Source organism: Phalacrocorax carbo, chromosome 7 (assembly GCF_963921805.1).
Source record: "Phalacrocorax carbo chromosome 7, bPhaCar2.1, whole genome shotgun sequence".
Taxonomy (NCBI): Eukaryota; Metazoa; Chordata; class Aves; order Suliformes; family Phalacrocoracidae; genus Phalacrocorax; species Phalacrocorax carbo.
Window position 1 is genome coordinate 4,676,783 of NC_087519.1, and position 26,456 is coordinate 4,703,238.

The 26,456-nt window shown below is 37.3% G+C and overlaps 1 protein-coding gene across 15 annotated transcripts in view; it reads right to left on the minus strand.

The window, feature by feature from the left end:
* Positions 1 to 26,456, minus strand: part of MEF2A (myocyte enhancer factor 2A) — a 93,374-nt gene that overhangs the window by 28,627 nt on the left and 38,291 nt on the right. For 7 of the 15 annotated variants that reach the window (XM_064456131.1, XM_064456139.1, XM_064456132.1 and 4 more), the window contains exons 3-5: positions 22,337 to 22,540; positions 1,251 to 1,382; positions 1,036 to 1,185 (exon numbers count right to left, since the gene is read on the minus strand). In XM_064456131.1, the coding sequence (XP_064312201.1) occupies positions 1,036 to 1,185; positions 1,251 to 1,382; positions 22,337 to 22,540 (486 nt within the window). The remainder of the gene's footprint in view (positions 1 to 1,035; positions 1,186 to 1,250; positions 1,383 to 22,336; positions 22,541 to 26,456) is intronic. The other 8 variants (XM_064456138.1, XM_064456140.1, XM_064456141.1 and 5 more) reach the window with 4 other exon arrangements.

Genomic DNA, 26,456 nt, shown 5'->3' on the forward strand with positions numbered 1-26,456 from the left:
ATTTACTGTAATTGCTACAAGATTTGCAATGTTAAAAAATTCAAAGGCTGTAGCAGAGCCCTGTATTAGTTTTCTTAGAAAATACTTCCCCTGTAATACTCAACATTAATTGTTTTTTGTAGATGGAAATCAAATGCCATGTACACCTCCGTCAAAAACACACAAAATTTACACTCGTGTTATCACCAAACTTATTGAGTTCTGGAGCCCAGTAATTCTCTGGGAAGATTTCTTCTCCGGTAAACCTTTTTGCCTTAGACCCCAAGATTGAAGTGGGTATTTGAAACTGAGGAGAACGTGAATAATCTGCCCAGTAAATATATGGGGTTCAGACAATGACAATTTCACTTTTAAATTAGATAACACTGAAATGAAAAATGTTCCTCCGGTCACACTATGGGGTAGATCATAGCGCTCTAATGCAATTAAGCGACCCATGGCTGCAAATGGGTTAGGCACTCGGGACATTTTCAAAGATCTTTCAGTGTCCAAGGAAGTATCTATTAGAATTTCAATAGGAGTAAGACACCAATCTTTTGAGACTCCCACTGTGTACCAGACTTTAGCTTTAAACATCTAAACACCTTTCTACATCCAGTCTTCAGCAACATAAATTCCACTGATTTGATGAAAAAGCTAATCCATTTGCCTGTTTGTAACATACTGTAAAATCTTGATCAACAGACAAAGCTCTACAAGATGCAAATCAACTATCCTACATCCCACAACAAAATCTATCTTTATAGAAATATTTTAGGTGGGATTAGGCAATACAGCTAGGCTCCTGAAATTTAGAAATGTTACAGCGTGTTCACAAGGTATGAGAAACTGTGAGTGTGAAGAGAAGCTAGAGATAAATCATCTTATTCTTTATGGTAAAATTAATTTTAACAAGATCAAGTATCGGCATCTCATTTTTCCTCAAAAATATATATTCCTTTCTCAAACCATTACATCCTCATCTTTGCAGTGGTATTCAGTGGTAAGCAAACACTGTGAAAATTCTCATGCACGTAAGAGAAGCACAAACCATACTTTAGTACTCACTGCGATTTTATGATTCCGCATCATATTATCAAACTCTTCATTAATTTTTTTATATTTTTCTTCTGTATGTGGTGTGAGCACATATGAAGTGTCAGGGTCCGGGCTGTCGCACCCTCTGTGTTCCTTCTTGTTCAGAGCCTAAATAATGAAGTTAATAAAAAGGATCAACAAATAAAAAGTAGAGATAAAATAAAAGTACTTACAGGGCCTCGCTTGAAAATAAAATCACTATCTTCATTTAGTTTGCTGAATCTGTCCTCCGATAGTGGACTGTGCTCAAAGTAATCGTCAGCATCAGGGCTCTCACAACCATTAAGGCCTTTCTTTCTTAAGGTCTGAAATACAATTGGAAAATTCACATACAAATCATACTAACTTGCCAAGAAGTTTTGAATACTACTGAATCATTCAGAGCCACTGAAACTACATGAAACTTTCACAGACAAAACTCACTGTTCAACAGACAGGCTTACTCTTTCAAAGTAGTGGCATAGTACACAAACAGAAAAGGTTCATTTAGAGGCACCACCTCTCCCAGGTGCCATCTCATGGGTAACTTTAACCTACACCCACTTCACCTCTCCAGCGTTTCATGCAAAACCCTTTTTAGATACTGGCTGATAAAGTAGCCTGGCATACAAGGAACATTCAAGCCTATGGCAAAGGAGTTAATGTCATCACTGGTAATTAAAAGCCAGTTTACTGGATTTTTAATAAATTGATTTTGGCATCTCACTTTTAATATTCACATTTTAAAGAGCATACAGTTGAACTTTGAGAAACACAGTGACTAGAATTTTTGATCGCATTCAACAACTGCAGTACATCAATATATGTAACACTTGGTCTCAGCCATTTATAAAGGCAGGCTCTTCCTGCACTTCTGTCATCCCGCACGATAACAAGAACTGCAAAAAATTATAAAAAGAAATTACATAATCCCTCTCTAAAGTGACTTAATTTGCTAAATTTAAGTTTTTTCAGACTCCTTTAGACTAACTTGATGCAACTGCTTTACTGGACTACTTCCTATTTTCTGATGGAGAGCTCACATCAACATGCCCTGGAAAAGAACCCAAACTTGTCTGCAATCTAGGCATTACAAATAAGCTGCTGAAAGAAAGGATGTGAAACTATGGGTCTTGTGGCCAAATTTTAAGATACTGGTATTCCTTGTTGTTTTTCTTTTTCACCCTATTGCACAATCAGAAATCTTACCTTTGCAAGTTCTCATTTATAAAAATTCAAGAATTAAGATGCTACCTATGGAAATATCTTTAATGTTTTAAAAAAGTTTCAAAAGGAAAGCAATGTAAATATTTAAATAGGTACACATTAGCAGTACATAAGACAGCAGAAAAATTATACATGCATGAGGGGAGTTGTGTTTTTTCTTTTGGAGATAAATTATTTATATTCTATGAATTTTACACTAAAAACCCTGAAGATTTGAAGACCGCACCCTGACATTCTCAGCACCACAAAAAAATAGCATTTGCTTTCCTACAGAAACTGTTTCCATAACACACATTTCTGATTTTAAAAAAACAACTGTTTTAGTTTAGACTACAGTATTTGTCAGCATTTTTTCTTGAAGTGCTACCTACCAACTTTCAGTACAATATAAAGTACACGTGACTTTCTCACTGTTCATATACATGTCAAATATTGACTATCCCTACTTCAGTTTTAAAGCAGTCCTTGAAAATTCTATTACGCCGTCTGAAATTCTTTAATATCACAGGTCACCATAAGCTATAATTCCTTCTCAAGTTTCTTGGCTTGCTCCCCGTATCCCACACAGTATCTGGAACTCCCACAAATATGTAATCACTAAATCAGCATATGGGGAAAACAGGTGTAGCTTCCTCCAACACCTGTCACGGCACTGATCCTGCTCCTCTAACCAATCAGCTGGACACGTATATGGACTTGGCCATACAAGGGCCGGCTGTTCGGCCTCTCAAGGTCGGAGCCTGTTATCCCTCTCCCAGCCCTTCCTAACAAATCAGCCTGCCAGTCTTCTACACTTTGATATCAGCAGGGAAAATGTTAACACTGTATAATCTGGATTACACTTAACCCCTGCAACCCACAGAATTCTGTAAATAGAATCCAAATATGTCTTTACACGGTGCTCAGCGTCAACATGCATATGCAGTACCCAAGACACGACTACAAGCTGGATTTAGATACTATAAAGAAAGATCTTACAAGAAATACACATACTGTCTAGTTCACCTCCTTTGAGAAAAATATTAGAGCAATTTTAAATATTGCAGCATGGGAGTTCCATTAGTGCTCCTTTCAATATTCAAAAGCTTTGACTGGATTGTTTTAAAGTGTAATGCTGCCAATTTATCCTCCCGGGTCTGTCTGAAAATTATACTCAAAGTTCTAATATAAGGGAAGAGATTCAGTTAAATATAAAAACGCATCCTTCTCTTGGTGACCGGTTATTTTTGTTTTTGATAACAATGGGGTTAACTCTGCTTTGACTCATGAGGAAGGAAAATGCCTCAGTATCTCCCGTTTAAGATTCTGGAAACCTTCACTCCAGATGGGGTTCCTGTCATTGTAGAAGGATTTAAGCCACAGTTCACTGTTACAGATAGTAAGTCTGGGTCTGATATCCAAAGCTCTGTCTCCTTATCACTAAAACACGAACTGCCACTTTGAGGACCTAACCATAAAAAGCCTACCAACTTTATCATTGCCCAGTAACATAACAGTAAAACATTTCTGCTCCGTGGCTCATACTAACAAGTGGAATGCTGTAATCTGTTCACACGGCCAGGCGAAGCCTACGCAAGACAGCCCAGCTTCAGCTTTCTCACAGGCTACAGAGTGAGACACGATAACAGGCCCTTGCTCAAGGGAAAACAAGGAGGACTGCGACTACTGGGAATCACTCTGTGGAGACACAGGAAAGCCGAACTCCATAAACAAGTGCTGACTCCACCCTCAAGATTCTCTGTAGCTAAAATTTGGTACTTCTCCGGTTAATGTAAATAACTCACCCTCCCTGAGCTATTTTCTTAACTCTGAAGATAAGGGGGGGAATACCATAGTGATACCAAATAATATTTGTGCAACATGAAGAGAGTTTTGTTTCTCTGCTGTGATACCCAAGCTTGTTTAGAATCAAATTAAGAGTTTCTGCAGCTGAGGCTAACAAATACAGAACACAAACTTTCTTACTACAACCAGAGGCAAAACAACATTACATTTAAAGTTTTGCTATTTAATGCTCGCTGCAAGTACCTTCTGGTGTTAAGTCTTATTTTCCAGATCATCTAAGGGAAGATGTAGCCTTTTGAGTTAATCTGTTACTTTCCACTTCCTCTAAGACTTAGCCAAAATTACTGGAAATTTTTCCAACATGTTTGCCAACGTGCCGTATTGTGCCTTCAGTAACTGAGAATGTGCAGCTTTGATACGCGTTAACTAACCGATGGGAGAAAAGTACTGACTTTTGTCAGAACATAATGCAAAGCAACCAAGGCAGGTATGAAAGTTTGTGGGGTTTCTCTGGGGTTTTTTTGGTTTTGTGTCCCCCCCCCCCCCCCCCTTAAAGAATCAAGCAAACACAATGATATACTTGTGTGACATATGAAGTTGCTGTACAAGTGTTCCAGACAGCTGTGGTCATCCTGATATTGCAGAACGACCCCGAAGTTTTAAACTGCTTTTGTTCCACAGTGTAAAACTGAAATAGGCCAATATTATAGCTTAGTTTAAAACAAAAAAATAAAATAAATTAGTATTAGTGGCAGATCTTAGAAAACATTGTATGAGAACAGCTGGACTAGCTATGGCAGGTTTAAATTATACATTCAAGCACATGGTACATGAGCCCAAATATTTTCCTGAACTTCCCCATACATGCACAAAGTAAATTTTTAACTGCACTGCATTTTGCTAATTTAAGAAAAGAATCATGCCTTGGCAAGAAGCATTTAAGGAACAGAAGAAGGGCTTCTTGCAAAACAAAAACAAAATAATTAGCTTCTCTCTAAAATTCAGTGTAAGTTTTACTGAGACTGATAAAACACATACCAAAGAGTACAAAATCATAAGCTATTCATTGTATGATCCATGAGGAACAAAGATGATATTCAACTGTCACAGTGTAATTATCTTAGCATAAACTTCCTTCCACAAAATCCAGAGAAACACGAAATGCAGAAGCTTTAAGCCCACTGAGTCTCCACAGCACGATATCAAGTCACCACCTTCTCCAAGGCTTGTTCCAGCCCAGCTGCACACAGCTTCTCTCACACAAACTTACACTGGCTCAATAAACTGGTCATCAGCAGTTCTGGAAACCAGAAACTCTGAACTAATAAACACAGATTACTGCTACCAGAGATGAAGTTAAGCGACAACCCCCAACTGTTCTCCCCATGAAAGATCCCGTTTCTTAGATCTGACTCTGAAAGGACATGTTGCTAATGGTTAAAAGAGCACAATCAGCATGTTTTGTGCTCCGATTCAGTGTGTGTGGTTAAAAAGCCAAGACTTCTGATATTTGTAATCTGGGCTCCTTACCAGCTCTGGCAAAACTGTAGAGAACTTGATTATGTTCATTGTCACCTCAGGAAATAATATTTTTCTGCCTTAAAGGAAGAAAGTAGGATGACCTCATATGTAAAAAGCGTTATGAAGTGCAAAAAAGGGTCAATTCATTCAAAACATTTTCAGTGTTGGGTTTCTTGTAATATTACACAAAAAGGAAATGGTCTTTGCTATCAATGCTACTACGTATCATGTTAACAGCTCTATTTTTGAACTTACTATCGGAGCTGGCCAAACAGGCTTTTTGTTGGTGTTTCATCCCAAATGATGAGGAAAAACATTTCCAAAATTTGACTAAGATTGAAATAAAAAGTGATTTCCCTTGGAAAAGGCAAACCTTTCACTCAAAACCTGTGGCTAGTTCTGTTGCTATTGTTGCAGTCAGAGCATTGGAAAGCTGTGAAGCAGCACAAACTCTGAGTAAACGCTTCTTATAAAATTGTAATCTAAGAAAGCATAAATATTCTTCAGGCCTGAAGTAATGTGAAGGCTCCACTAGTACTGCCAAATATTACTGCTGCTCCAGTAGGCACATACACAATGATTATCAAAAGGATAACCAATTAAACAGTTCCCTGATGCTCTAGAGAGCTGCCATGCCATAGCGGGGAGGGAGAGGACACTGCTGCTACTTGCAACAAATTCCAAAGGCTCCTCACCCACAAGTGCAGTCACCGAGGCCTCACACAGCTCTGTGCAAGAAGAACGGGACTGAGCATCACTTCTTCCATGATGGGAAAAACAATAAGATCTCTGAGGCAAAAGATTGTGAAGTTGCAGTGACACCAATAAAATGCAAAAGCCACTACCCATTAGCCCAGGTGCACTAGTGCTTTTCCTATCGATGTTCAGGAACAAAAGAAAAATAATTCCTAAAATAGAGATCCAAGGATAACCGATAGCTATTTGGCCGTACCGTAGACTTCAGGATCAGTCTCACATTCCACCTCTGCAGATGATTCTAGAGATCCATGCTTTAAGGGAACTGTTGAAATCTGTGGGAGCAGTTTGACAAGCTGACTGACAGTAACAACTTACTGCCACAGAAAGTGCAGGATCCTAGAGACCACCCTTACGCCAACTCTGAAGCTTGCTCAAGCCTGCAATAAATTTTTTTTTCCCCTCCACTAAAATGACAGAAAATTCTCCTTGGCCATCCTTTAACTTATTTTTCCTAGATTTCTTTTCATTTATAGCAGGAATAGGGTGGTTTTCCAACGTATGGGCTGAGCACCACAGATACAAAGTAGGCAGAAGTAGTAGGAATGGCCTGTCCTTTCTGGCAGCAGCAAACCATTGCCTCAGCCACCATTGATATTCATATCCTACTTAAAAAGCCATACCTTTTTTCTGAGATAGTCACAAAATGAAAGACAAATACAGTAGTCACAGCAGCAGACTCCCACCCAGTTTTCACTCTTATTATGTGAAACACCAGTGAGAGAAAACAGGGCATATTCCTTTAATGCAGTTCAGCTCCCTTCCCACAGTGGAGAGAGACTTCAGCGGCCAAGAACTACATGTATCACTACAGACTTCACATATAGCAAAAAGTCATGCTGAAAGCACGACAATCGCTTTATTATTTGCTTCCTGTTACATACTATTGCCAAGAAGTTGAGCCTAAAACCAGGCCAGATTTTTTCTTCTTTTGTAATATGGAATACTTCACTTTCATCACCCTGAACACTTCTACAGTGCATCATCCTTTACATATAGTCATATCTCCCTTATTATGTATAAAACATACCAAAGTATCTGAGGAGTATTCTTAGCCACTGAAAGCTATTTACCGTTTTTAAACTTCCTGCAGGTCAGTTTGGCATCAGAAGTACATCATTTCTGTTTCTTTACTCTAAAGTAATGACATGGTTCTGCAAAGTCAGAGCATGACCCTGCAGCGCTGGGTGTAAGAATTGTACTGCTGTCTAAAATACAAGCGGGAGCGAATCCTAAGTCCAGTGTATATACCAAAAGTGAACAGCCAGAGAAAAACCATATAATTCAACTCATTAAGGGTTTCACAGTTAGATGTACTGGATTATTTTATGCAATATTTAGAAATTTTGCAAGCTTTCCTCAGGCTCTATTAATATTCTCAACTTCAATCACTGAAGCATCTGCAAATTTAATTATGAAGATGTTTTCCTTTCCTTTGAGTTAGAAGGCTACTTAAAGTTTAGCCCTAATACTATTCATTTCAGTACCCTCAACACATTTTCAATTACATTTTGCTATGCTACCAGTTAGCATTTCGCATTCTAATTATGGTCACAAATACATACATCCCAGAACAGCACAGTGAAGCAGAGTGGTGCCCAGCTTTCAAAACTTCAGTGAAATGCACAGGAGGTCATATTAGATTATGACAAATGTTTCCACAAGCTAAGCAACTCTGAGAGCTTAACTTCTTAAAGAACAAGGCCTCACCAATCTTTCTGGGGGTAGGTTCCCGAACCACAATAATGTATACTAAGCAAAACCTGAAGAATTGACACACGCTACTTTTAGCTTGCTTAAATAATATTTTCCATACCTATGCTCAATTAGTAGTGGTATTTCAAAAGTAAAGAATTGGTATTATGCAAAAATATCCAGACACAAAAAATTGAGTATAGTACTTTAACAAAATTTGCCACAATTATTATATTTCTTGGCCAAATATTACAGTAAGTTAGGAAAAAAAGGAGGTTTAGGATTAATTACTTACTCCAGGGTTTTACAAACAAAAAAGTTATATGCCTGCCTAGCAACAGACCATAAGATACAAGGAAGAGCCCTTTAAGCAGTGCTCTGCTATGTTCAGTTTTAGACAAAGGTATTCATCATTTACAGATGAAAAATGTTCATGATTTGAAGTTTTATCAGTGTCCCTGTTATATACCACTCTAAGAAAAGACACAGTCTTGTTTCAAATGCTGGAGCACTTCCAGGATCTGGCAAATTTTAACATGTATCCCTGGCTTGCCAAACATGAAAGCTAGCTGTCAAATTCCTCCAAGATATGATAAAGATGGCACTCAGGATTCAAACTCTTATTTATAAAAATTAACACATACAAAAGGTTTTTAGACATGATACAGTACAAAGCTTAAATTCTAGCTTGAAGCATCTTTGCTGTGAAACATTTTGAATAGATAAACCACAAGCAATTACTAAAGAACAATAATTTTATGGGCTATAAAATCCACTTCTCTTTCCACCCCAAAAAAGTTACACAATGCACTGGACTAGAAGGTATAGGAAGGGAAACTGCTTACTTGTATTTGTGATTTTAGAGAAACATTATCTCTAAATTGTTGACTTCATATTGCAGTTGCTGACCTACAAACAAGCTGGATTGCTCATTCCCCAAATGAACTTCTTGAGACTTGAAATTATTAGTAATCCATTAGCACCAATAATACTGTTTCCACAGTGAAAGCTAAGCCAAGCTTGCAAAGTCTGATATTTGATGCATTTGTCTTCTATACAACTTACCAGACTACTGAATTTTATATCGCTAAGCAGTTTTTCGTTTTACCTGTTTAAACAGAACGTACCATCAATGAGATTCTTCCCTTAAGAAATACTAAATTGCCAGTCTAAGTCAATCTTATTCAACCTTTTTATTACAAACAAAAGACAAAGTAGATCATTCCTCTTCAGGAAGCAGAAATTATTCCTTAGCATATAAATTAAATATATTTTATGGTATTTTCAGGGAATGCAGTCTGCAACAAGCAAAGTTAATGGTAGAACGGTGTTTTGCTTAGTTTTAAGTTAGAATGTCCAAAGAGATATTTTGTGGTACAGAAATGCTTTTTTCAATTCTTACTCAAGTGACAACATATATATGTACATACACATCCTCCCATATAGACCTCTTCACATACTTGCGATGGTTAAAATACAAATCAGCAACAGCAGAAGCCGACTCAATGCCTCCTTTCAGCAACAGTATATTGCAGATAAGCCATATGGAACATGAAAAGTTTCCAAGTGTAGCAACCCATCTGCATAATATCCTTCATAATCTTTTAGAAGTTCTTCTGTAAAAATATTATCTCTTACTCAAGTTCGCCAAGAAAAATTTTCTAAATGCTGATTACAATTCAATGATATAAAAAGAATGGGTTTCTTTTGGTCTACCTGCCTATGCAGTATTGCTATTTCAAACATTTCTCGTCCTGAATTCCTCCTTACAGCTTGAAAATTGGAAAGGACAAACTATTTCAAAGTCCTGGTACTCAAGGTGACTTAGTATTATCAAAACAGTAATTACTACACAAATAGCAACTATTCCCAAAGAATACATTTAGTGGATTCTAAGGATTTAACCAATTTATAAAATACCATTCGAATGTAAGATTATGGGAACTGGCTACACAAATGTGTACCAGAACAAGCTTCAATTGCCTTTAATATTGGCATAGAACAGCCATTTTGTTTCACCTAAAATATGTCCAGCTGGAGACACAAATAGCTAGCAGTATGTGCAGGCACATGTGCGCACTCTGAACAAGTGTGGTATGTGCATACCCACACATAAAAGCATTGTCCCAGTTCATAACATTACTGCAGAGTATTTACAAAAAAAAAATCCCCCCAAGTCCCCTCAAAATGAGCAAGTTGAATAAGACAAATGAAAGCAGGTACTTGAAAACACTGACTGAGATAAGTATACAACAGGAAGCTGCAGGCCTCTCCCGAAATGAAGTAGGGTACAAGCAGGTAGATCTTTATTTGTACTGAATTAAAATAATTAGAATGTAGAACTTCAAGACACAAAGCTGTAATACGTATGTCACAACTCATGTTTTGAATACTGAACTTCCCAGTTACATGTCAAAGGAATATGCTTAATATGTTTTTCCTTGCATAACCTTCATTTAGAGTGAATTATTCAAAAGCCAAAGCAACTCTTTGAAGGCTGTCCTTAGCTAACCTGAAGAGGGGGTGGGAAATCAAAGATTGGGGGAAAACAAAGGTGGGACCCAGTGAGGTAGAGAGAAAAGGCTGCGTGGCAATCAGGGACAGTGAAATATGAGTAAGCTTTACTCTGTCACATGTCATTCATGTCAACATTGGGTAAAGACTGGCTCTTGCATACTTGATTTTTTCCTTTTCCACAAGTCACTATACTCAGCAAGTACTGAATTGTAAGTGAATGCAAAAAAGAGAAGGGCTTTAAAATGGCATTGGTTTGTTACAGTTAGAAGAGCTTTCAGTGGGACAACGTGAGAGCACTTTGATCTAAACAAATCTTTGCTGTATTCCCACTGAATTTGAGAGTTTGTAATTAACAATATATTATTCCCTTCCTATTGAAAGTAACTGATCAATAATTGCACTAAGACACCGTTTAAATGTTAAAATTCACACTACTGCCAATTTAACTGACATTCCACAGTCTATACTATAAATTACAGACATGTAAGCTCCTGTATAAAATATTGTACAACTGATATAACCTCAACAAAATGTAATAAGTATCACCGGTAAGTCACAAAAAGACATTAACACTGTATATGTATTGATTTATAAGTATTACAAAGAATAAGAATGATATGATATAATAAGAGCTGTTAGGAGATTGTCTGTACCACAAGAACTACCACCATTAACACTTTATTTGGGTGATGAAACAGATACTATGCAAAGCATACCAGGTGAAAGGATCAACATGAAGCCCTTTGTTCAGGTGAGTGTTGAGAATATTACAGCCTAAATGGGCCACACTACTAACAGTAAAATGCTGGCAAAAGAACAAACCACAATCTCCATCATATCATCTGAATTATCACACCCACAGGTCTGTTACCTGTCTGGGAGGTTTTATGACAGTATGAAGATCTAGGCCATTTCTTCTCAGAGGCTAGAGACGTTCCCCAGCCCTCTTCTGCAGAAGCACCATCAGTGTAAGGCCCAAACATGACCATTATTCAAACAAAGTATCAGAAACTTCAACAGAAACACAGCTTGTAAACATGCTGAGGTCCAAAAGGCAACTAAGAGTGAAGCATCCTATAGATGATGCTCTTCCTCCTTTTTGACAGTTGATGCTAAAACACTGGCTGATGAATAGCAATGATCAAGCAGCTAGCATTTCTGCTGTCCCTTCTGCAAGGTGGTTAATCCCTGGCAGACTGGGGGGGTTGACAGCTGAAGATACTAGCAAACCCGTGAGCCTGAAAGGTAAAAACTGGGGTTACATTAACTCTCCACTGAAATCAAAAGCATCATCAGAAAGAAGAGTCATTTCTCTTTCTGTAGTTCCAGAACATGCGTTGTTCTGGGGTCTATTCTTTCCATGCACAGCTTGTGTAAAGTCACTCAGTCCTGATTAACAGATGCCACGGTCCTCGCTTTGAAATTGCAAAGTAAAAAGATACTATTCTAACTGTCAATACAGAATTTCAAAAGCACCACATTCTGCAGCAATACAAGGGCTGCAGCATACGAGACCAGCACAGCTTGAAGAACTTGTTAATACAAGTAAATAATTATGTCTTTGTGTGACTGCCTGCATGAACTCCAGCATTAACACAAGCAGTGAGCTGTTACAGATTTTTCTTGGAGTCGATTTTCAATCCTGCTTAACACAATGTCTCCATAACAGCTAAATCCAGAACCAGATCTTTGATCACACTGAGCAGTGGGTGTGAGAGCTAGACTTTGTGTGTCCACCCTATAAATCTCAAAAATATAAACACTCTCCAAACACACTGCAGAATCAGTTGGAAAAACATCACTTGCACAGCTGGTAAATAAATACAGGACTTCATAACAGAGGAGAACCACTGTTTTTATGTAGCTGACCAGCAGCACCTATTTAAATAAATACTAAAAACAGTCTCCAAGGAAAAGGAGGCATATGCGTTATTCACCAAGAATAAAAGCTATATGCACTTTTTTAAAAAAAAAAGCTGCTTTCATTAAGTTTTAGTTCTCTGGGATGTGCTATCCATGTCTGTACTACAAACAAATATATAAACATGGAACCTTAATCACCCTTTGCTTCTAAAGGAGCATGGCAAGTAAGAGCTAGAGGATGTAGGAATCACTCCAGCAAACCCTCATGGGCCAAAGACTCCCAGACGCAGGATGGATACTTAAAGAATCTCTCAAAACACTCTTAGTTACTCCACTTGAAAGTGCAACTTCACTTTACAAACGTGTAGAACGAGTGACATACTTTAGCTTCTACAGCTCAAAGTTTATATTTTAATAAAGATTTGTGAGGAAGGGTGGAGTAAATATGGCACTCTGCTAACTTGTCATATAAACCAAAATCAAAGGCAGTTATAGGAAACACATGAGAAATACTTAAAATAGCCATAACCTCAAAAAAAAGAAAAGTCTACCTAATGGCAAGTTTTACATCATTAGGCATCATTCAAAAGCACACCAGCTTAAGTTTTCTGCAGTAAAATGAGCAAAAGCAGAAGCTTGCTTTATTCAAACCTCATCCCAGTCAGTTACACAGGTACCGCGAACACAAGTTTTGCTCTTACAGCTTTGGGCCATTGAATATTTTGATCTATTCAAGGTACATCTAGATATGGCTCACTGCAAAGGAGAGCACAGAAATCACACAAGCTAGAAGTAGTTAACATTATGTAATTACAATCCAAAATACATACTATATTCTTTGGCATTGATAGCTATTTCTATCTTTAATGGTTAATATGTTTGGAGTTCAATGAGATACTTATGAAATTCTTACATATTAACAACTCACATTACTACTGGGAACCGAGGAAAGAACCTTTAAGTAATACTACTTTCTGTGTAGATATAACCTACACTTTAGGATGACGATGACAGGCTTATACCCCTGACAAGCAGGACACTGAACCATCACGCCCATAGTCATGTCAGAACAGTTCTGAAAGCGACAAAGACCGAGATCAAATCTCTGGGAGCTTTACTGATTATGAGTAGCTTGTAGCTACATATGCAGGTAGTGACAGGAACTGAATCAAGCCATGCTTTTAAAACAATTTAAAGAGAACTGTTATCTGTGCTTAGAAAAAATTGCTACCTAAGTGCCTCTACTAATGCTACTCCAGCTCTGTTCAGAACTTTTATATTCCACACTGGTGTTAACAATTCATTTACTGTACCTATTAAGCTGCATCTATTTATTGTTATTTTGGGTTTCATGTCAAATCCAGGAAAAAAGTTAACAGCATTTGATGCAGGCAGGAAGAAGAAGAAAGGAGAAAGTTTAATGTGTTAGTTATCCATGCATGCATATCTCATCAGATAACTGTAAGAAGGTGGCAGAAGAGGAATAGATGAAAAAATTATCTCTGGCCCATGAACAGAATTTAAGACACTGGCCAAGCATTTAGCTCACAGGACAATTAACCACTTCATTAAGACAATCAGGTTAAAACGCTAATAGCTTGCAATGAGAAAAGGTAACATTTAGGTGTTTTCTTTTTACTAACTATATTTGGACCTATGATATCATCTATTCCCCTTTAAGGAAAGAGAAACAAAAAAGGAGAAAAAATCTCAAAGAAAAACACGCTATTATGACCAACTCAAACTCTTGGTGTGCCTCCTAGATGAAATACAAAGTTATATTGGTTCTTAAAATACATCCACATCACCTATCAACAGGGTTGCTTCTGCAGAGTTTTCGGTAGACAGGTACCATACAAAGATCCTCTACTAGTATTTGACACAGATTTATGATTCTAGCCCTCACAGCAGCACAGCTTCCTGAAGAGCCGTCTGATTTGATTTGAGATTCTACTGATGCACAGCCAAGTAAGCTGTTGCTCATCAATTAAGTGATTAGCTGTTTCTGTTAATCTATTAAAAAAATAAGGAGAACATCACAGCGAATTTCATTTCACAGCTTTAAGATAATCTCACTAGTATAACTGTCATAGGACAGAGAGAAATCTGAACTGGAACTACCTACAACAGCTATTCACAACCATTATTAGCATGACACTTCAGAACCTATATATAAAGATGCATTCTTTATATATATATATGTATAAATATATATATGCTTTGATTAGTGACTAAGGTAAAATTAATCAAAATTCAGCATACCAGTACAGCACAGTAAGTTTAAAACACCAGCACTGTTTTAAAAGGTAGAAGAAATCTAGTGTTCTTAACCATAAACCACTAAATTTAATCAATGGTTTATACATGAGGAAGGTGTAGCTTTAGATTATTTGCAGGCAAGCCAAAGCTATTAAAAAAAAGTTAAGTCTATCCTACTTCTGGCAGTTCTTTATATATCAGAAATGAAGGAATGCAAAAAACTAGGAACAAAAACTATCACTATCAGCTTTCTTAAAGTCACAAACAATATGTAATTTTTAAAAAAAGGGCATGTCAACAATAGTCACCAGTATGCACAAAGCCATCTCAGCATAGGCAAAGAACTAAAAGGATATTTTGAAGTAGAACAGTATTACCAAATGCAAGAATGGACAAATTGATGTTAACAGTAAACAGCTCAAATAAAATTACTTTAGGGATTAACTGTTGAACTTAAATCTCCCAAATTAAAATAAAGGGAGAAAGCAGAGAGACACCATTATGAGTGGTAATTGTTCTGCTCAGCACAAGATACACAGGTGTCTCCTGTCACTGTGTTCAAAACAAATATTTGCTACCTCAATCCCATTGTAACTCTTTAAGGAAGCCGTTTCTTCCTGAACCCTGACTGGGAAATAGAACCACAAAGCATAACCTGTTTAGAAGCTAGGTTTATAGTAAACATTTCTACTAGTAAAAATACATTAGTATATTATATACACACACGTATATTATTTTTAGATATGTAATGTTTTTGACAAGTCATATTCCAGACCACTTCAGTTTATGCATTTTCTCTCTTTTAAAGGTAAGCTAAAAGTGAAATTTTAGTCCTTAAGCATACATGAATCCCCCTCAATCACCTCCTTAAAACGTCTCAAAAGGCATTTGTGTGCCATCTCAAATTATTTGAAATGTTATATGCAGTATAATTACATTTACATAATCATTTAGCAAATCAAGTCCAATAATGCCTACATTTTCTTGTGATGCATGAGCAGATTAAAGTCACTTCCTTACTTCACTGAAACAATTTTTAAGCTTCTTCCTTCTTTGAAATGTATACCAATACTTCCACAGCACGGTCCCTGCTATCTGGAGGCCAAAGCAAGTGGTCCAAACAACAAAAACACATGATAATACTAATCATAGTACTCATATGTAATTCTTCTATCAGCCCTAAGCTTCTTGCTCTTTTCTTTCCTTTTTCCCTCCTAAGTCTAGCCCACTTGGGGCAATTCTCCACCTATCAAATATGAAGGAATGTGTAACAAGGTTAACTAACCAGCATTGTCAATCTTCCTACACAATCTCTAGTGTGTGTCTAACCATCAACATTCATGTTTATCGCATCTCAGCACTATCTCGGTTGTGTGTGTTAGCTAAAGCTGTATTGCTATTTCACATAAATTTGGAGACTTGAGTCACCTACATTAAGGATCAGTTTTCATCTTCAACTGAAGCTGGTTGTAGAGCATTTTCCTTTTTAGAAATGTGTTTAAGAACTCACCACAAAACTTCTTTTATGAAACATCTCAGAGAAATGTATTTTTGAAGGATGTGATCCAATTTCCACCATCTTGCTTTTTAGTTTTGAAGAACAAAATATGGAAGACCAAATTTCTCGCCAAATGCATATCTAGATCGGATACACCAGGTATCCACCAAGGAAGGAAATAGGATCAATTAACTGAATGTCTGTCTCATCTAATTTTGTATGCATGCATCCATGTACACCAAGTTACAATTCCCAGATCCTCAATTTCATATGAAGTTCACCCAAACTTAAAAAAAAAACCAAAAACAGGAAGCCATGAACCAATTCAAGTGCTACCAAAAAGCCAGTATCACCCCATGGTTAACAAGCTACTATACTGTATGACATGCCAACAACAGTTCAAAATACATATTGGTAATTCACAGCCTAGAAAAGAAGCAATGCTGGAGAGGTGGAGAAAACTGGATAAAAAACATAACAAAAAAGCTTTTGGTTTATAAACACAGTGTTTCAACACCAACTTTTCTGTTTATGCTCCCCACACTGTTACACTTGTCTCTTGGCATATGCTCCATCTGGCTGTGGAGATGCATCTGCTTCTTTATGCTGCAGGCTCTGCATGTGCAGATGAGCTCTACATGCTTACTCAAAGCTATGACAACCGCATCTCTGATACTATACACAACTATGACTACAGAACACACATTGGTCCTATAACAGCTCTTCATTAGAATTTTGTGAAAAGGCAGAGAAATTGAGTGCCTGTTTGGTATTTTAACGCAAGATGATGCACTCAATACAGCTTCTGTAAGATTAAACTGGCTTACACTATGGTAAGTAGCAGCAGGTACATTTACCCGCTTTGTCCTGCTTCTCACAAAACTATGACACAACCACTATCACACCAAGCCATCACAAATGTTACCTCCTATTAGAGTCAGCATTTCCCGTGTTAAGGGATTTAATACAAACATCCGAATCACCTGCTGTAACTTAAACCAAGAAACAATTATGATTATTCCAATACAGCAGTCTTCACAAGAATGAGTATCCTTAGAGTAATTACATGATATCGTTTAGGACAGAATTTTTTACACTTTAGTTATGATTTTTATTACAGATTATTGCATATTTCAAGGACAGTTAGGTATGACCTAAGCCTTACACAGCACATTATACTAAACTGAAAACAGCCTTAAACTACACAGCACAGAGGAGGCTCATTAACTGAAACCTATGTGAAACTCTCATGGGCACAGACGCCAGCTGGCAAAGTAGGTCACATTTTAGACAGGCTCCTAAAAAAAAAAAAAATCAAGTCACCTCAGCTTGATGAGGTGATATGATGGAACGTGCACAACCCACCCACCCATGGACAACAGTAGGTTAAATAAACCTGGTTTTACTGTATCATTCAAGAAATATCCAAGTGTGGAAGACAGAAAAAGTCTAAACAGCCAAGAAAAGCCAATCTTCAGCCCTTGACTCCCAGAAACAAGAAAAAAAAAAAAGAAAAAAAAGAGAGGCTGGAAGAGAAGGAACAACTGAACAACCTCTGCTTTCTGAGGCCCTCCTGAGGGACAGAAGGACCCCACATGGAAGTGTTAGCTTGCAGGGAATCTGTAAGAATCCTAACACCCGCTACACTAAAGAAGATTGAGTATGAGTGCCTGTTCATTTCGCTCTTCCTTTTGATCAAAAGAGAATGAATGCTCAACATCTCAAATCGTCTTTTATACATTAAAACATTCTACTGACCACATGGATACAGAATCCTGACAAACCTGAAATTCTTCCCATTTTACCCTGCCAAAGTACTCTACTTCCTTCTTCAAGAGAAATAATTACTTGCCAAGAATAATGTGTTACAGAAAAAAGTCTACGAACATTAAAGCGTCAAATGCTCTAACACCTACAGCAAGTCCTTCAAATCATAGACAGTACTTTGGTATAACAATTTTTAACTGTGCCATTACAGCTTTGTAACACTAAATACAGGACGTTAACATTTCAAGAATTCAAAGCACACACTGAATGAAAATTTCACTTTTTTCAATATGCCTATGTGGTCCAAGTGCAAGAGCACTAGCTTTCACCCAAATAACCACAAAAAATAAGATGAAACAGCGTTCGTCAGGAGAAAATGTCTCATCTGATGTGAAAAGGGCCATACTCTCCAAGAGCAAGAAACAAAGGTATTTTTTTTCTGAATGAAAATTTGTATTTCTGATATCCTGTAAAAAGGTTATTGTGGTGTTTTGACAGCAGATTCAGTTTTTCCTTTCATGAGGCTTAAAAGAAACATTACACTCACCAACTCTCGAGTAAACGCCTTTTACTAAGAGGTCAGGAGATCAACAATCATAAGCAAAATTTCACTGTCCTCACCAACAACAGCTGTCCTCACCTTCCATACTCCAGAGGGATGCAGAAATTAATCTCAAAAAACCCATTAGATGAATTGTACCTGATCCTGATAAGCAAGGAAGCTTTTTCACAGACCTGTGTATGTTCTGAAGATTGAGTGTTTCAAACAATTCTGTTTTCCCTATTCACCTCTCTTTTCCAATATTGTAAGACAGATTCAAACAGCAAAGAAGATAAGCATCACAGAAGTTGAGTCCCAGCTCAAAAACACCACACAAGTTATCCTTTAAAACTGGTTACAGGCCATCTGTTACAAGACCTTCTCCCCTAATTTTACAAGTACTAAATGGCAGGGAATGGACCATCCCCAGGAACACTACTGATAGTTAGAAAACTAAGCTTACATTAAAATGAGATTCGGTAACTTAGAATTCCAGCTATTCAAAAGTCAGTGATTCTGCCAAGATGGCTGAAAAACCATGCTCCTTACACCCATATCAGTTACCATTTACCACGTAGCTATGAAAGAAAAAAATTATGATGACAAAAACCCATGGTAAGAAATAGGTAATGAAGCCAACAATTTATTGATAGGTAGACTGTTTAGAAATTGAATGGAGAAAAAAGGGGGGACAACAAGGAAATACTAACAGAAACTAAATAGAAAAAATGGGACCAACAAAACACACAAAAGGGACAAAATAATTAGAAAAGAATACATACAGGACAGCAACAGAGCATTCACATCTACAATAATATGTACAGTGAAAGACATAAGGGCATGTATCAAAAAAAATTCTATCATTCATTTAAGATGCCAGTGCTCTCCCTCCTACTATGTTTTCACACAAACGTTCCAGCAGCAACAGAAGAAACCAAGCTTTGGGCATATAAAAGCAACTCCTATGCCAAAATTGAACAGGCAGCAACTATAATGGGAAGATGTCTCATCTATTTCACTTAATCATTTACAACACTACCATCCACCCAGTACTGAAAATAAGTAACAGTAGATTCGCTTCTTCCCTTATACAGCTTCTGAGCTATGTAGAATTAGCTTCCCTTCTAGCACAGCAAAATCCCCCTCTCATGCATATCAGAAACACAGTGGGTCAAGACTAGTTTCATGATGAGCCTACATCACAATAAATACCATCTGCCGTATTCAAGGAGGCAAGTGAATTACTAAAATGTTAGCTAAGATATGTACATCAGCTATAGCTCTGTAAAATGGAATTACGTATTCTGAATTGATTTAGTATATATTTGACAGATTTTTACGGCAGGGTGGTAATTTTTCTTTATTAAAACAGTAATTCTACATAGGCACAATGAAGAGAAGCCATTTTTCGTTGTTCTTTCAGACCATTTCCAAAATAGAGGTGAAGCTACAGCACCAACATCATGCCACAAGCATCTGTCAATGGTGAAATTACATGAAGCAGTGAGCTTCTGGCAACTTGCTACTGCTTAAATACAGGAGTCTTACACTTCCCCCATCTCATCTCTTCTCCCACATTCCTCCCTACCTATGCTGGACCTGTCATTGCATCTGCTTCAAAGCAGATCATATTCTCCACTGAACCAGTTCAGCTCCGTTGTAAAGCAAAAAAGTAGATAGTTTTCCACTGAAAAAGAATGTTTTTCTAAATTAAAGACATAATTTATTTACAGTGGGAAGCAAAGCATCCAAATGCAACCATGAATGGCATCTCTTAATTGCTTGAAGAACAACAGCTAATAGCCTACAAAGTTACCATACAGGCAGAGCAAATCTGAAATGCAATCAGTTGCAAAAAATGAAACTGCAGAGTATCTCTCTGAAATACTGTACACATTTTTTCCCCCGCCCCGGAATCCAACAGAGAGAAAACAATCACTCTTAACTTACATATAATGAGCTTGTAAATATTTCATCCTACCAACTTAACTCTCCCATCCAGAATGCAGCCATAAACTAAAAGACATATTTCCCCTGCAAAAAGGTATAAACTCCTCTCTCTGGATAAGCAACCTTTTACGAAGAAAGGAAAAAAAAACCTGAAACTGAATCACCACACAAAACAAAAAAACCTGAACCGAAATTATTTCAAACAGACTAAAGAGTGCCCAGGGCTAATCTGAAGAGACTAGAAAATGCGCTCCTAAATTATACGTTTGAAAAATGAGAGTAAAGTCCCAAATTCACATGAGTATAATACAGTAAGCCTACAGAGGAAAATCAGAAGGAATCTGCAGATGAGTCCTTGTATATTCCCCCAGAATAGAAACCATATCTGCACTTGGGTACTGACTGCACGTTTTAAGGTAGTTGCCAGAGGTCGTATCTGTGACACTGGTAAAAAAAAAAAAACACCAAGAAAAACCCAAAAAGCTACAGGCTCCCTTGCGTAGAAATTATTTTGGAAAAGGTTCTTAGTCCTCATGATGTGAAGAAGCACTATGTCAAGTCATAACACAAGGAGGCCTTAGATGCAGAACATTAAAAAAAAAAAAACAAAACAGCCTGGCTAACCAACTTGATTGCATCCCGATCTCAAATTCACGTTTGCCGCAGTCAAAAGTTCTTCTTGAAAGAATCGGGTTCTCCTTTCTTTTACAGTGCCTATCCCTTATTTATACCAGTTCAGTGACAAAGTAATACTCCTCCAACTCTTCAGGGTTAAGAACTAATGAGGGGGATAACATAAGCTTTGAAGAAGGAGGTTGGGGAGGTTTTCATTCTCATAAAAGGCGGTTGACAAATTAGCAGAGAACCTTCTCAGAAAGAAATGTGAGGCATTTATCCATTCCTGTTTTGTCAAAAATTTATTTACAAGATCAGCTAGTATCCTTCCTGTACTCTGTGACCCCCTTGGCAATAGACTCTACAGCTATACAAGGCTAATCACTACTCCTAAATCATTCCTAAAAAGCAGGGCATTTGTTCAGAAGACAACTTCAGAATTTAAATGAAACACTTAAGTCAGCCACCTGTTTCGGTCTATTTACAGGAGTACTGGAGACATGACTCTTATCTGAAATGCAGTTGCAGTACATAAAGGCTCCCAATTGCCAAGAAAATCCTTGATTCCTACTGCACCTAATTTAGAAATTATGTACTGGAAAGAGTTTCTATTTAAAACACAAGCATAAGAAATGTAGACGAAACCAATACCTTTGAGTAAATACAGTCATGCTATTCTATTACTGCAGAAACTCCAGTCGTTCTACTGCTATGTTTTAACTGACATACAGAGTGATTGGACAACAAATTTAATTAAGTTCATTTGTTCCAGATTCACTTTTTCTTTTTCTTCTTGTTTGGCTGAACAAGGGGCAGCACAGGCTGTGGCTGATTTGATCCATGTGCAACATTCAACTGGCAAAGTGGCTACTGCCTCAGAAGAGAAAAGGGGCCAACCGTAATTGTCTTTTAGGCTGAGGGCACTCTTTGGACCTTATTTTCCACCCAATTGATTTTTCCCATGAAAACCTCAGACACTTCCCCCTCTCCCTCCCCCAGAAAAACAACCATCTTTCACACCTCTATTTCCATTGCCAAATGTGGTTGAAATCAAACATGTTTCCCAGAAACTGGTAGGAGGTGGAGGGCAGATGGGAAAACAACATGGCTGTAAAGATGACTTATTGCCTTAGAGAAACCAGACTAAAAGCAGTAGTTTACATTTTATGACAAGGTTTTCAAGTTATTAAATACATTTGCTTAAAATACCTTAAAATACTCTACATTGCTCTATATTTTAGGTATTAAGGAGATAATAAAACTAATGTGTCTTTTCAAATTGTTACCTCAACGATATCTGAGTTGGTTCTGCTTTCATGGGGCTCGTTGTATTCTGTGTATTTAAGTAGAACTTTGTCCATATCAGTGCTGGCATACTGAAAGAGTTTGTTAGAGCTGTTAAAAATGATGAGTGCTATTTCACAGTCACAGAGTACACTCAACTCGTATGCCTTCTTCATTAATCCAAACTTCCTCTTTGTAAAGGTGACCTAGAGAAGAGGAAAAAATAATCATTCTTTAACACATGACAAGGGTTTAAAGGACTATAATCAAGCATTCAAGGAATATACCAATTGAGCCTACACTATATATGGCTACTAACAAGCAACATAATGGAACATGTGTACAAGCTTAGAAGAACTGCCATCATATCTGGGTGTCACTTTTAGGGCCAATGCTCCCACACACACTCTCTTCTACTGGTACGTAACTACCAAGGAGAGGGTACGTAACTACCAAGGAGAGGGTACGTAACTACCAAGGAGAGGGTACGTAACTACCAAGGAGAGGGTACGTAACTACCAAGGAGAGGGTACGTAACTACCAAGGAGAGGGTACGTAACTACCAAGGAGAGGGTACGTAACTACCAAGGAGAGGGTACGTAACTACCAAGGAGAGGGTACGTAACTACCAAGGAGAGGGTACGTAACTACCAAGGAGAGGGTACGTAACTACCAAGGAGAGGGTACGTAACTACCAAGGAGAGGGTACGTAACTACCAAGGAGAGTTAAAGTGTGTAGGATCCTCTAACCTTATTTCCTTCTGTTCAACCAACACTGACTTTCTAGGTAACACAATATTTTCTTCTGTGATGATCATCTATTCTGTAACTAGTTTACAAGTTACTCACAACCTTAATTCTAGTCAAATCAAAGAAAACAGCAATATCAATGGAAACAAACTGTTACTATTGATTCTATGATTTCTAATTATGCAAAGCTAAGAAATAGACTTATTTTGTTGCTATTAAACCATCTAATCAGATTCACTTATTCTTTTAAGCCGTTTTCTGCCACTTGGGAACACCATAAAACAATCTTTCTGTCCAATTAGAACTGCTGTGGGGAAATAAATCCATTACAGATAATCACAAAGGAGCATTTGCTCCTTTCCCACTGAGGAAGGGGGAAACAGTTATAAAAATCACCATCAGCTATGGAAAAAAAAGGTTTTAAAAAAGGTATTCCTTTCACAAGATTTCAGTTAGTTAAGGATATAAGAGCATCAACATATTCGACGTCAAACACAGGTCTGAGGCTAAGGCCAGTTTTTCTTCACAGACAGTATTTTTACTAAACATCCTCTTAACCCACATTTTCTACCAAGAAGGTCATGTTCTGAGACCTTTTAAATAAAGACGCGATTTTCAGATGAGCCTTTCAATCTGAGCTTCAGTGTTGAAGGGAACACCTCTGTCTATGGCCACATTCACACCCCCTATTACAATTCAAAGTATATGCCTCTGACAGGTGAGTGACGTAGTGAGTATGCTTTTGCAAGATATGGACTGAAGTAAAACACAAGAAACAATCAAACCTGTTTTATGCGTTTCTATAGTTTAACGTGGTAATTACCCAGGTGTACATCAAGTTCTTGGAAGATGGCTGGGAAAATTCTGGAAATAACGCCTTGAGGTATGTATACACAGAGATGAGTATCTCATGCATATTACTTTAATACCATCCATAATATATACTATCCTTTCCACCACATAAATAGTCTTTCAATGATGCAGACAGATATACTAACAACACTAAGTACATAGCATGCCGACAATAACTGTATATTAAAACATTATATGCATACTTTGCTCTTCCACCACAAATGTTTGCAAAAGGTACTATGGACCTGAGATTCCTCTTCAGCTATAAAACAGTATCCACATCCATTTAAAAAAATTCAACTCTGTTTTAACCTGCACCCCTCCTCCCAAAAATGCACTGTGGCTATGCTTTTTGAATATCTGTATTGTTAACACTTCGCTACAGTAGAAATTGAAGTAATAAACAGAAGACTTAGAAAGATGAGATTATGGAATGTCAGGCATATTTTGATAACCATATTTCCACCTAAGTTCCTGTGCAGTGCTTGTAACTTAGAAACCTCTTAGGGTTGTTGACCACTAATCACAGATCCTTCCGTGAGGATTGAATAATCCATGTTCAGATGAAAAGTGAGTACTTACCGTGACTTTTTTTATTCAACCCTTTTAAAGCACATTTGGTGAGAAGCTCCATTAAGATACAGCACTATCTCTAAAACAATTTTATGTGAGTGTGCTGTAACACATTTAAGGTTCAACCAGAGTAAGCAGATCTTTTTACTTACTTACTGTTTAATAATTACAATACATTAGTGAGACAAGATGCCAAAAAATCTGACAGATTTTACCTTAATGCATCTTCTATTAGTATTTTATTTTCAGTTACCAATTCAATGAGTTGACCAAGTACAAATGTAGGTTTTACTGGGCTGTACTTTTCCCAAATGCAAGTTGAAATTTTACTTACCCACATATAACACAATGTAGCTGCTTTTTAAAAAGAGTCTCCTAGCAGTTCTGTCACTTTACGCATACCTTCTTTCAGAATACTTGGGATTTATTTATCCTGTCTTGCATGGAACATTAAGAATTACTTTGTCTGGATTCCTCTGGGGATTTGGGGAAACTGTGGGGTTTTTTAAATAGCTGTTGTTGTTCTAGATACTTCAGTTACAAGACACTTAAGAGATTATTACCCAGGTATGAGCCAGTATAGACAGATACAACTGTTCAGTTTTTGTCAAGAAAAAGGCATCATGAACAAGACGTTCATGTGCTGTATTACTTTGAGAAGTCATCAAATGAGAAGACTGAAGGCTTAGTTCCACTGAGGACCTGTACGATCCCAGGCAGAGGATCTTAACTTCTCTACTGAAAAGTTACCTTTCTCACCTCTTGTAAGGCTATTTTACTTGAGAAATTTTTCAATTTTTTTACCTGTGAGATTCTCAGCTAGTGCTGGTTTCTCTCACTTCGTGTCTGGACAGTGCTTAGCACAAACCCCACAACCACTGGAATCCAAGCCTTACTTTAATGCATATAGACTACTATAAACACTGGTTTCATTTAAGACCCCAGAAAGCACAATATTAGTTCTGCAAATTTATCTTTTTTTCCTTGCCATTTGCTGTGCCATTTAGGCCCACACTAAAAAAAAAAAATCATCTCTATCGCAGGCTAACAGCTTCCTCAGCGCTATTCTAATATTGCTTAGCAAAAATGGGCAAGAAGGAGAGTGCAAAGGCAGGAAGATTGAGCTCCTTTGATATATCTAATTTACTGTACTTTATTCAGCTTAATGAAGATAAATGTCCTACAGCTCATTCAAGTAGATAAGACTGTTTAATTAATAACACAATGACAGTCTCGTGACAATTGTAATCCCTCCGAGTAACAGTCTATATATTCTGTTTTGAGCTCACATATAATCCCATCAGAAATAAGATGCGTCTGAGAACACAATAGCTTTTCTTCCCACATAAGTTATATGAACTTGCTCTGCAGACAAAGCTCTATCCCATTCTACTAATATTATCAGACAAAAACCTGAACATCATACTGAACATTTAAACAGGACATCATACACATGTTCATGAATGACCTACTAACCAGCTACGCATGCCATAGAAAAACAGACAGAATTCAGCTGAGTTATACTTTCCATTCGGCAAAACAACCCCTAAAAGCTCTCCTTATCTGGGTCAATGAAAAAAATTCTCAAAAGTAAATTAATACCTAATAAACATCCTGTGCAATGGGGCATTTTAGTATGTTAACACTTCATATGCTAGCTACCAAGTCCACAGGACACCAATGGAGTTAAAGAACACCATCAGTACCTCTACACAAAAAAGTTGGCTCCACCAACATAAGCTGTTTAACCTCTTTAAAGCCTTTTAACAAGATACAGTATATTATCAACTGAGTTTCCACAGAAAAAGAAGGCAAGCCTAATTCCATTTTTAAGTTAGAGCTTAAAGCCTCTTCCTAGTCACTAAAAAGCCCAGAAAAGTGTTATTCAAAAAACAGAAGCAAAACTTAGAATTTAATACCCATATTTTGTTTCAGTCACAACAACAG